Source organism: Loa loa (genome assembly GCF_000183805.2).
Source record: "Loa loa unplaced genomic scaffold supercont3.2, whole genome shotgun sequence".
In the NCBI taxonomy this organism is placed as follows: Eukaryota; Metazoa; Nematoda; class Chromadorea; order Rhabditida; family Onchocercidae; genus Loa; species Loa loa.
Genome location: NW_018108182.1, coordinates 69,418 through 80,591, shown reverse-complemented (window position 1 = coordinate 80,591; position 11,174 = coordinate 69,418). Strand labels below are relative to the sequence as shown.

Below are 11,174 nucleotides of genomic sequence, written 5' to 3'. Positions count from 1 at the left end.
GGATACAAACTTTACTAAGAACAGCAGTGTCGATGTTGAGTTGTGATAATTCGTGAGTGATTAGAGCAGAGTGACACTTAAGATGTCCACTGTTCGCATTATCAACCATAGTTCTGATGTTCAGACGATGCACGTTAGCAGCTTAACCAGCCGAGTGCGAATAGAGATAAACATTGGTTAAACACCTTTTCTAGACCCTTGTCCGTGTAATGTAAGCAGTGCTTTCCTTGGAGAAGGCTGCTTGGTCATTCAGAATGATGTCGAACAAGGCTACCATTTCCGTGGTTAATGTTGAGCGATTAATGTCTTGAAGTTGGAAGGAGAATTGATCCCACCCTTTACTCCTAAAATTAATTTGCCAGGATCTACCGACTTTGGACGATAGCAGCGAAGTCCTTAGGACGTAGGTTTAGTTAGAGTATCCTTCTCTGAGACGAATGGTCTTATGGGGCTAAACGAGCTCCATCTGCCTGGATTTGGAATCAAAGTTATCCTCCTAGAATGGTTGTTTTCTTGCTCGTCACTTTGTCTGGTCCTGTTGAGATCTGTCTGGGATGTGAGGCCCTACTGGTAGCCATTGCCACTGCCACCATAACTCACAACCTCATAAGGACACGCAAGCTTCTTCCTCTCGGGAGGGGATGTTCGTAGAGGGAAACAAAATCTAATAGTTACATTAAATTTCTTTTTTACCATTCCAACTTATCGATCGAATTATATCAATTAGTTAAGTTATCATCTCTCCTAAGATTCTGTATTTCCTGATTACCTATAGGAGATTACAATCTGGTAAGGGTATAGTGGAGAAGGAAACTTGAATATCATTCAATTATCTTCTGGAAAGCTTGTTCCTGTCAATTGTAATTGTCACAATGGATTGATTTTCATTATTTCTTCATTTTGCTACCAATTCGTAACAAATTTAACCACAAAGTAATTGCTGGAAAATTGGTTGCTTACTGGTTGAAAAGTCAAAAGTTTTTTTTCTTGAATTTCACTTATAATCAAGTCAGAGAATGCTGAAACTTGTCGTAAGAACTTTATCAAAAATAAATTTAAATTCAGAGTACTGACATAAAGGCGATGTTTTGGATCCTTCTGAGTGAAATATTTTTGCATTAATAATAAAACTTTGTCGTAACTTTCGTTTAGATCTCTGTATCGAGTCGTATGTCCTGTCACTTCAGCAATGAACTTAAATTTAAACATATTGTGTCAATTAAAATTAAAGTCTTTCCTAATAAATAATAAATATGACTCGGACGAGTTAATAAGAGTAACTGGAAGTAAATGGACAGTAAGTATGATGAATTGGAAAGTACAGGTATATAGCTAATTTTAAAGGGTGGAAGTCATCAACTGAACTTTTAAAAAATTACTTTCACCAAATTTTATCTTAGAAAACTTTCAATTGGTCAAAATGGATTTGTTGAAATCGAATATCTTTGACAAGTCAACTACGCGGAATTTCATTTAATCTTTTTGCAGACATTAACTAGCCTTTTTCACCGCTGATGTTTCATGATAGAAATACTGTTGCGGTTGCTGTAATTTTGTTGGTGGTGCTGATGAATGTCGTAGAGGTAATTGAGGTAATTTATGGGACTCAACCTGTAAAATAACTAACTTACTAGGGATTCGGGACTAAAATTTAAACTTGCTTCATAAAATTCAAAAACGGTGTAAATGGCAAACATTTCGGATTGATGCTGGATGGCAGCAGTCTAGCGGTTTTTTTTCGAGTGCTGTTGTTAATTTAGATACTGTGACAAATGGATTGTTCCATGCTGCAAGTAAGGTAATTTGCAGAAGTGAAATGGATAGTTCAATGTAGGCAGAGGATAAATTTAATACTAATAAATTGTTTACCATCATTCCTGCATCGCATATTTCGTGAAGTCAAACATTGTCGCATCCAAAAAAAAAAGAAACAGGATTACCCGTTTAGTCAATCTACTTCACCTCAACTAACATACTGCAATACTTGTTAAGAGCAGTTTTTAGTAACATTAAAATTAAATTTGAAAATTGAGGAACCTCCGATAAACGGTTGTGCTTCAACATGAATCACTTTAATAACAATGATGATAATAGCGATAAAAAGCCATTGTCGCTTGTTATCCATACTACTTGAAGTTTGAAAATTTTCTGGAAGAAATAGTTACTTGCTTATATTAATTTAGGAATTGACAAAAATGGCATTCATGCGACTTTTCTTTTCTCTTTTAGTGATTTCTAAGAAATGCACAAAATTAAAACTAAATTGGACAGAAAGAAAGTTCATAATTTTTTCAATTCATTCCTCATTTTTTGCTTCCCTTCAAGGAATCATATTCTAATACAAGCATGTAAGTGTATCACCACACATCTTGAGATGAACATCAAGATCAAAGAGACATTAAAGTCTATTTCTTGGATTGTTGGCCAGGATATATCATAGCCAAATGCAAAAGTGAAAAATGACCAGGATGTGTCACAGTGGATACAAAGATGACAAAGGAATAAAATGGATGAAACGAAAGGATACCCTTATTTAGTAACTATTTAAAATCATACACTCAAAAAATTTAACGATTAAAATAAGAATTTGAATAAAAATAGTTGCAAATCTCAATAACAAAGGTTTAAAAAAAACACCTCCCAACAAAAGTTAATCAAAAAGGACAAAGAAAGAGAGAGAGAGAGAGAGAGAGAGAGACAGAGAAATAGTGGAAAAGAATCGAAGAATCAAAGTATTAAACGTATAAAGTAAAAGGTATTTAAAAAGTAAAAAAATAAATAAATTGAATATTTCTGTGTTGCAATGCTTTATTTTCATAAATTATTTACAAATTGTATGCCATTTTTATTATTACTATATGAAAAGTATAATTTAGAAATGAAAGTAAAAGTAGGGAAAATTAACATTAAAATGATAAAATATTTTAGCAATCATTATATTAGCAAGATATAAATTGCATCCTTCATTCTTAGTAAATAAATATATTCAAGAATTCGGGAAAGGAGGGGGGGGGGGAAAAAAAAGGTGATATGCACAGAACTGGTCCAGTTATCAGGAATGCAATCAGCAAGAAGACAGAAACATCTCAGGACAATTCCTCTTTTTGGTTATTGAAACATTTTTTACTCTGAAGGTTCATCCAAAACTTTTTCTTTTTCTTATGACGAAGGTCATGCAAAATTTTCTTTTTCTATGATAGTTATTCAAACTTTTTTCTTGCCACAAGAAGAATTCAGGTGGCCTAAGCACATACATATATCATTACTTAATAAGATGAACAATTATTTCAATTCTTTTACGTTGCTGTATAGGTGTACTGTCTTCCCGGAAGTTGACCGAGAAATTCTTTCTTGGACAGCAGAGACAAAGAAGTATAAATCGTAACATAACTATCAATCTAAACAGTATTAACCTAATTCAAATTCAACAGCAATACTTTCTAATTCAATAATACCAAGATGTTCCTGTTCAAAAATCTTTTTTCCGTCTTACTTCTGACGATACCATATATTTCTAATAACAGGTATCCTACTTTTTCTATGCTTTTTCTTTACTGATAAATTTTCTTTGATGATATTTATAAATGCAATAGCATTTATAACTAGCATTTTTTATTTCAGTACGGTTAACTTGCTAGAAATTCCATGGAACATATTAAAAAAACTGCAATATTTCCAACCATAATTTCAAAATTACTGATCGTAATATTCGATATTCAATTTTTTGAATTCGAATTGTATGTTCTGAAAAAATATATTCTAAAGAAATTTTTTTTGAAAAAACTATTATTTTGGAAAAATTTCTTTAGTTGCATAAATTATAGTGAAACAGAGAAAGAAGCAAGGAAGATTTTGGGATAAGAAGAAAAGAAGAATTGATGTATTTCCAGAATATAAGAATTGATGTATTTTCCAGGATGTATTTCCAGAATTTCAATCCGGATTTTGGAGTCATTTTTAAATTTATTGTGTAATTATCGTGTTTTTCCCGGAACATTCTGTGAATATGTGGTTCAAACATGTTATACGAATAATAATAATCTAAAAAAGCCAGATAAAAGAGATTTTACTCGTTTTATAGATCGTAATTAAAATTCGTATAATGGCAGTAATTTCACTGAAAATTGTTTTAATTGAGCATTAAGTAGAACATATTAAACAAAGGATAAATAAAGTGGTATTCGTTAGACCTGAAAATCATTAAGTATTAGAGCTCCCAACTTCCATCAGCACTTTTTTCATTTCATCCATTTCAACTTTTTCTATCTTCCCATCTTTTAAGAGCACTAATTTATTGCATGATGATCAGCAATCACTGATAGGTTAGAACGATTCGAAATTTCATCCTTTTCAAAAGCAGGGAAGAAATTTTCGCCTCAATAAATTTTCATCAGAAGAATTCTTTTGGTGTTATATTACTGACATGGCAATTTATTACCAAAAGATCTATCTAAGCATCGAAACGGAAACTAATAATTCTTGAAATGTCTAAAAGTTCTTTAAAAGTTTCGCCAAATCATAACTGGAAACATCCACTTTAAGCAAACAAAAGAAAAAATTTGATTTAAACCAGAATTTTTCAGGAGTCAATTCGCATTTATTACTGAGTAAAATTTCGGGATGTTGAATGTGATTTGTCATTTCTCGTTTCCAAATGGAGTCGATATACCGAAAGAACTGCATGTAAATTTCTTTTTCATTTCGCTTCCTTTTTCAATTTCATTCTATCCTTCAAAATTAACCAATCAAAAGTGATGTAAGAGAGAATGAGGGAGAAGTCCTTTATGTATGCAATATGTGATCTCGAAATAAATCTCAAATAACGTCGCAATGAATTCATTCATTATTGTGCATAAACTTTCTGTCAGTTATTGGTCGTATCCATTGGATGAAGATATGCTTCAGTTGCTGATCATCGGATATGTCATCTACGAGATTATTCGTTTATCAAATTTACCGGATGCTGGAAGTTATGCGCTACCACAGCCACAACCATCACTTCCGGTTTTCCTTTTAAATTTCGTCAAAACTGCTTTTACATTCTTTCCTCGTATCCGAACACTTTGAAGTTTATGTAACTAATATACTGAAAGCAAATTCCATTAACCATTTGGAATAATAAGAAAGAAATTATATGGTTATTGGGAAATATCTGATAGATTTATCGAGACTTAAGTTACATGACTATGTCTCCCATAACAGATTCAATTCTCTAAGAAATACTTTTACATAATTTTATTATTCAGTTAAAAAAAAAAACCATATTTCATTTGCCATTCATTTTTAGCCCGAAAAGAAGGCACAATGACTGGATAAAATGCAGGAAGAATGAACTAAATGTATTCATATTTGAATTATAAAATTCAATTTTTTAACAATTATTTAACAACGCTTTTTCTCTCTGAACATTCAGAGATGTTTTCAAGAATAGATATTTTCTGTTATGGAATACATTAAAGAGCGATATTTATGTGAAAAACGCCTGTAATAATATAATGAAATAAAATGTGAAGATAAGACGTTTATTCATTCACGATCGTTTAGTGATGATAACAGCTGATAAGTCCATTCGGATGAGGCTTATTATGCTATCCATCCATTCACTCTCTTTAATTCATTCATCAGTTAGCAACGTCCCTATTTTACTGATAATAATTCACCGCGACGTATTTTCCCGATCTGCACGGGATTTTTAGGAGAAGAAAGTTCATGCGAACTGCTTAACAACAATGCTATTTTCATCTTGCCGTGAGATCGCTTCCTTATTTGGTTTTTAGGGGTGGTGGTAGAATGCTACTGATAAAGTACTGATTTTATCAGTATCAAAATCAATGTCAGCGTCAAAACGACAGTTAGTCACACCTATCGCAACCATAAAGTTCCCCGAGACCGATGACTCATCAGAACAGTTCCTCCTAGCGTCCGAAAAATTTTGTGCTTCTTGGCTTCGGAGAATTGAAACGAATTCCTGCATACGGTTTGATTATAGCAAAGTCTTAGTTTACAAGAGTCGGGAGTTTTGGTGGCGGGGTTGCGAGGTAGGGGGTGGAGAAGGGAGGTACCGAGGTTTATTAGTTTTTAGGGGGGAGGTTACTTACGACGAGTTAGGATAAAATACCGATAGAGAGAAGGTGGTTAGTAGGATTGATAGGATCACGCGAGACATTTTGACACTTGATTTATCAAACTGATCACAAAAAGGGTTGCGATATTTTATGAAAAATATAGAAGTTAGCTTGTCATGATGTCGCCTTTTGTCTGTTTTAGTTGTTAAGAATGTCACTGATAGCAGACTTAGTGTGGATAAAGCGTGGAGTACCTAAAGCTGTACCGGACAAGGTGAAGTTATCATCAGAAGAAATCAGAACTTTAATTCAAGGTTAGGATTTCAAAAGATTTGTTAACTGAGTACGGTTTCACGAGTTTACCCTTCTCCCAGTACTAATTTTGTTTCTCTTGAACTTCAGCAGAGTTTTAATGTAACATCAAAAAAGTTCCTTAAATTTAAGTGCAAAAAGATCCTTACCGCATTAGCTTGCTCTTTTCTATTTCATAATCATGGTCATTGCAGCGTTGGGAAGGAGATAAGTTAAATGATGTTTTCATATTTCACATTACTTCTTTTCAGAGTAATGAGTGAATGATTTTCAGAAGGCGAACCGGAAACCAGTGAATTATCCGATACGGATGATATATCTGGTAGAGGAACTGAACGACAAGTAATCCCTCTTTTTACTTTTCCAATTCCGTTTATTTATTAACATGTCTATTTATTTAGTAGACATTTGCGTAGGAAGAAACACATGGTTTTATTTAAATGTCGCGTAAAATATTTCTTTACATTTGCTCTTTTTCAGAGAGCTATTCGTGGTTCAAGTCACGATGTAGCGGACGAAGAAATGGATACTGACAGGTATAGGTTGGATCAATATGATGAAGATGATGACGAAAGGTATGCATTGGAAGTTCTCATAGGATTAAAGTTATCCTCTTATAAGAAACGTAGAACTATGCACTTGTTGATTAGAATCAAATTAAAGCTAGAAATAAAATATTCCTACTATTATGGTGTACTTTAAAATTTCCGGTGAGCTTGTGCTTTCATGACGATACTATGTTATAGAGAAGAAATGCTTTTTGTTCCTTTTCTTATCTGTTTGATAAAAAATTCAGGCCTAATCCTCTGGCTGGAATAACGACATTTGCATCACCTATGGAAGACCCACACATAACGACTTATGTGAATAGTGATGAAGAAGACCAAGAAGATTTTGAAATTAAACCGGACGATAATCTTGTTGCAGTTGCTAAAGTTTACAAGGTCCGTAACGGCTCCATTTTATTTTATACTTCTTTTCATTACTTTTAAATAAGCAGAAACTGTGAAGTTTTCTTAATTTTCTTTCAGTCTTTTGACCTATTTTAAGAATGAATATACTTTGGAAGTGTATTTATACAATGAGGCAGAAAATGATTGGTACGTTCACCATGATTACATTTTGGATGTTCCACCGTTATGTTTGGAGCCGATATATTTTGACCCAGGAAATGAAAATAAAAAAGGCAACCTCGTAGCCATTGGCGGTATTGATTCATCAATAAGTATTTGGGATTTGGATTTAGTGAACTCAGTAGAACCGACAGTAATCCTTGGCAATGCGAAAACCGCGAAGAGGTTTTTCTTTTTCTTTCTTTTTTTCTTTCGGTTTTCTGAACGGTTTTCGAAAACCTGTAAAAATGGATCGCCTTATATATGCTAAATTTAACCAAATATTAAAAATTAAAACTTACTTTTCGATTCATTTTAGAAAGCGACAAAAGCGTGATGGCAGTGCACAACAACATTCTAGTGCTGTACTTTCGTTAGCGTGGAATCGCTTAACGGAACATGTTCTGGCATCTGGAGGCACTGATAATTCCGTGATTTTGTGGGATCTTGAAGAAACGAAACCTGCAACAATTGCAACACATTTCGATGGAATGGTAATTCAAAGCACCGCTTATTTGTTTTTGTTTGAGAACTTACTCTTGAATATATTTCATATGTATATTTGTTTGAAGCGGATATCTCTTGTTAGGCCTGTTGTTTGCATTTTTTTTTTATTGCTTATGATCATGAGATTTAAGGTGCAAGCCGTGGAATGGCATCCAGCGGAATCGACTCTTCTTTTAACAGGGACTTTATCAAGTCAAGTTGGATTAACAGACTGTAGGAAATTTGACAATTTATGCAAACAGTGGGAAGTAAGTGGTGAAGTGGAACGAGTTACATGGAATCATTTCTCTCCATTTTATTTCTTTGTCGTCACTGACAACGGTTAGTTTTACTTGGAAATTATTTCGCTCAGATTTTACAAATATATGTAATAGCGAACTTCTGTAGCAGTAGTTAAAACGATCTGGTTAATAGGTATAATACATTTTTGGAAATGAAATTGTTAGAACAAGTAATGATTGCTAGCCCTGATATGGAACAGGTTCTCTTTATTGTACCCATGCTTGGTTGTGCATATTGCAGAATTAGCGAAGCTATCTTAATTCCATGCACTGGTTTCGCTAAAATATGATAAGACGACTTTTGTGTTGTTGTACGTATGTATGGGTACAGTTCTATAGTGTTTCCTCACTTCCAGGCCATTTCTATTACATGGATACGCGTAAAAATGAACCAGTTATATCGAAAAAAGTACATGACGGTGGTGCTCGTAGCGTGGTACAAAGTTATTATACCAAGGATCTGTTATCAACATGTGGTCAAGATGGGGTATTTTTTCTTGTTCTTTAAGTTTTCAGTAGTTTTATAAAATAGCCAAAATTTTTTTCTTTCACTGCATTCATACCATATTGCAAGAAGAAAAAGCGAAAATTGTTCAGCATCCCAAGAGACATTTGTAGTACAGTCCGATATTCATTGCCTCAACCAAAGCGTAGACCTTATTTAATATCGTATTTACGTCAAATTTCCATGCATTTTTTTTTTTTTTGTTATGCTTCTTTAAAGACCTCATATAATTTTCCTCAATTCTCATACCTCTCATCAGATCATTTTTAATAATCTTTACATATGTAATAAAGTTTTTTTCCAATTTTCAGCTGTTAAAAGTTTGGCGCTTGGGAGAAAATAGCAGTGATTTGGAACTTATTACAGAGCATAATATGAACCTTGGTGGTCTACATATATGTCGTTTTTCACCAGATTCTGGAAGTGTCCTTGCAGTTGGTGGTGAGAAAGAAGAAATGGTGAAAATTGTTGAAGTTAGTAAATTCGAAGAAGTAAGAACAGCATTCAATTGATGCTTCAAAAACATCTTTTTGGAACCTTTGTATTTCTTTTAACAAATTGAGGCATTTCCCCTTACACTAAATGCTTCTAAATTTGGACGAGGAAGAACTTCTTTTTCAGACGAGGTAATTACAAATAATACTGTACAGAGTATAACTACTTGTTTGTTTTCCCATTCCAACTGCTTTACTTTACAACTTTGTTATTTTTCTTTCTGTTAGATTTCTGGATTAGGGATATAAATGAAATTATACTCAGTGATACAAATGATGAAAATTACATAGTCGGCTGTACTTTTTCGTCGCTTCTTATCAATTTCTACTTGTTGAAATTACTGTTATCTAACAAACACCCATGCTCTAATGAAAGATTTTTCAAATGTTTTCTGACAAAACAAAACCAAACCAAATGGTTCATTGGTTCATTGAAATGTGAAAATAGCAGTGGTCAAACATTACGTCAATCAAGATATGCTTCGATAAGAAGCTAACAGTCAGGGTTTATTAGAACACCATGAAAACCTTTCTATTGAATAGTTTGGCAGTATTGGGCATCAATTACAAGGAAGAATATGCACATGAACAAGTATGATGCGAATAAGGACTGTATTGATCCATGAAATATTTAAATTGCGTTATTAAGTTGAAAAAACCGAAGATGATAGAGGTGTTTGGTGATCGTACGGTTTGTCAAATCACATTCCCTTGTTTTTTGTGAAACATTCTATTCCGAAATCAATATCTTGAAAAGGCAATTCAGTAGTTTGGCTTGTCGATAGTTGTTGAAAATCTAAAATATCACTTGTATGCCATGAAATAAGGAATACTGAACTGTTTGACAAATTCAGGACATACTACTGGAATTAACATATACTTGTTATACCTGCGAAGTTTGTGGGAAGTTGTCCATCACTTATTTTACAAAACTTCGGAAGAGGTGACAAGTATTGACCTGATTCCCAAAATTAATATATTACTTTTCTATAATATTAGCCACATTCTATGTTCACTTTAATTCCAAAATTCAAGGCAGAATTCAAGGCATTTCTCGAAAGTTATGCATGTTTCTATTATCATTGAATTGTCATTTCTATTGCCACTTGTCATTGCTTCTATTGTCTTTTATTTGTCTTTTATTATCAGTTATCACTGAATATTATTTAATAAAGCAGAATTACACCCGAAATAAATGGCTTTAAGTGAAGACTATCAGTCATTTAATTATTAGTTGATTTTAACAGAACCATCCAGTAATTGATATTATGAACTTTCTTCAGGAGCAGTTGAATTCCAAGTCAAATTTGAAAATTTTTAGAAAAATGTTTGTTAATCATTGGCTGATATATTGATTCAATTAATTTCTCAAGCTCTCCTCTCTTAATGATATTGTCAATTTGAAAAATCTTTATTTATCTAAACTGAAATGGCCCAATTCGGAAGCATACTGTGCATAATAGAAGGTTTTATGATTTTCAATTTAACAACCTTAAACACAACAAATTATATGATTGAACCTTATGAAGGAATAAAAAACGAATAATTTATTATCGTTATTTATTATTATTATTGTTTATTATTACTATTATTATTATTATTATTATCATTATTATTATTATTATTATTATTATCATTATTATTATTATTATTATTATTATTATTATTATTATTATTATCATTATCATTATTATTATTATTATTATTATTATTATTATTATTATTATTATTATTATTATTATTATTATTATTACTACTATTATTATTATCACTATTATTATTATTGTTATTATTATTGTTATTATTATTGTTATTATTATTATTATTATCGTTATTATTATTACTATTACTATTATCTATTATTATTATTATTGTTATTATTATTATTATTATTATTA

The 11,174-nt window shown here is 32.2% G+C and overlaps 3 protein-coding genes across 3 annotated transcripts; 2 read left to right on the top strand and 1 right to left on the bottom strand.

Annotated features, from left to right (window-relative positions):
- Positions 1-1,491: 1,491 nt before the first annotated feature.
- On the bottom strand, positions 1,492-2,125 carry LOAG_09061 (hypothetical protein; the record flags this gene model as incomplete). The annotated part of the gene is made up of 3 exons (XM_003144590.1): positions 1,492-1,611; positions 1,696-1,787; positions 2,038-2,125. The coding sequence occupies 3 exons, from the start codon at positions 2,123-2,125 to the stop codon at positions 1,492-1,494; spliced, it is 300 nt and encodes a 99-aa protein (XP_003144638.1).
- A 2,465-nt stretch (positions 2,126-4,590) lies between these two features.
- On the top strand, positions 4,591-5,067 carry LOAG_09060 (hypothetical protein; the record flags this gene model as incomplete). The annotated part of the gene is made up of 2 exons (XM_020447847.1): positions 4,591-4,683; positions 4,869-5,067. The coding sequence occupies exons 1-2, from the start codon at positions 4,655-4,657 to the stop codon at positions 5,065-5,067; spliced, it is 228 nt and encodes a 75-aa protein (XP_020301962.1). The 5' UTR covers positions 4,591-4,654.
- Positions 5,068-6,260: 1,193 nt separating this feature from the next.
- LOAG_09059 (hypothetical protein) lies at positions 6,261-9,637 on the top strand. The gene is made up of 9 exons (XM_003144588.2): positions 6,261-6,379; positions 6,652-6,719; positions 6,858-6,952; positions 7,174-7,321; positions 7,428-7,675; positions 7,809-7,983; positions 8,128-8,317; positions 8,634-8,764; positions 9,094-9,637. The coding sequence occupies exons 1-9, from the start codon at positions 6,277-6,279 to the stop codon at positions 9,292-9,294; spliced, it is 1,359 nt and encodes a 452-aa protein (XP_003144636.1). The 5' UTR covers positions 6,261-6,276; the 3' UTR covers positions 9,295-9,637.
- Positions 9,638-11,174: the final 1,537 nt, after the last annotated feature.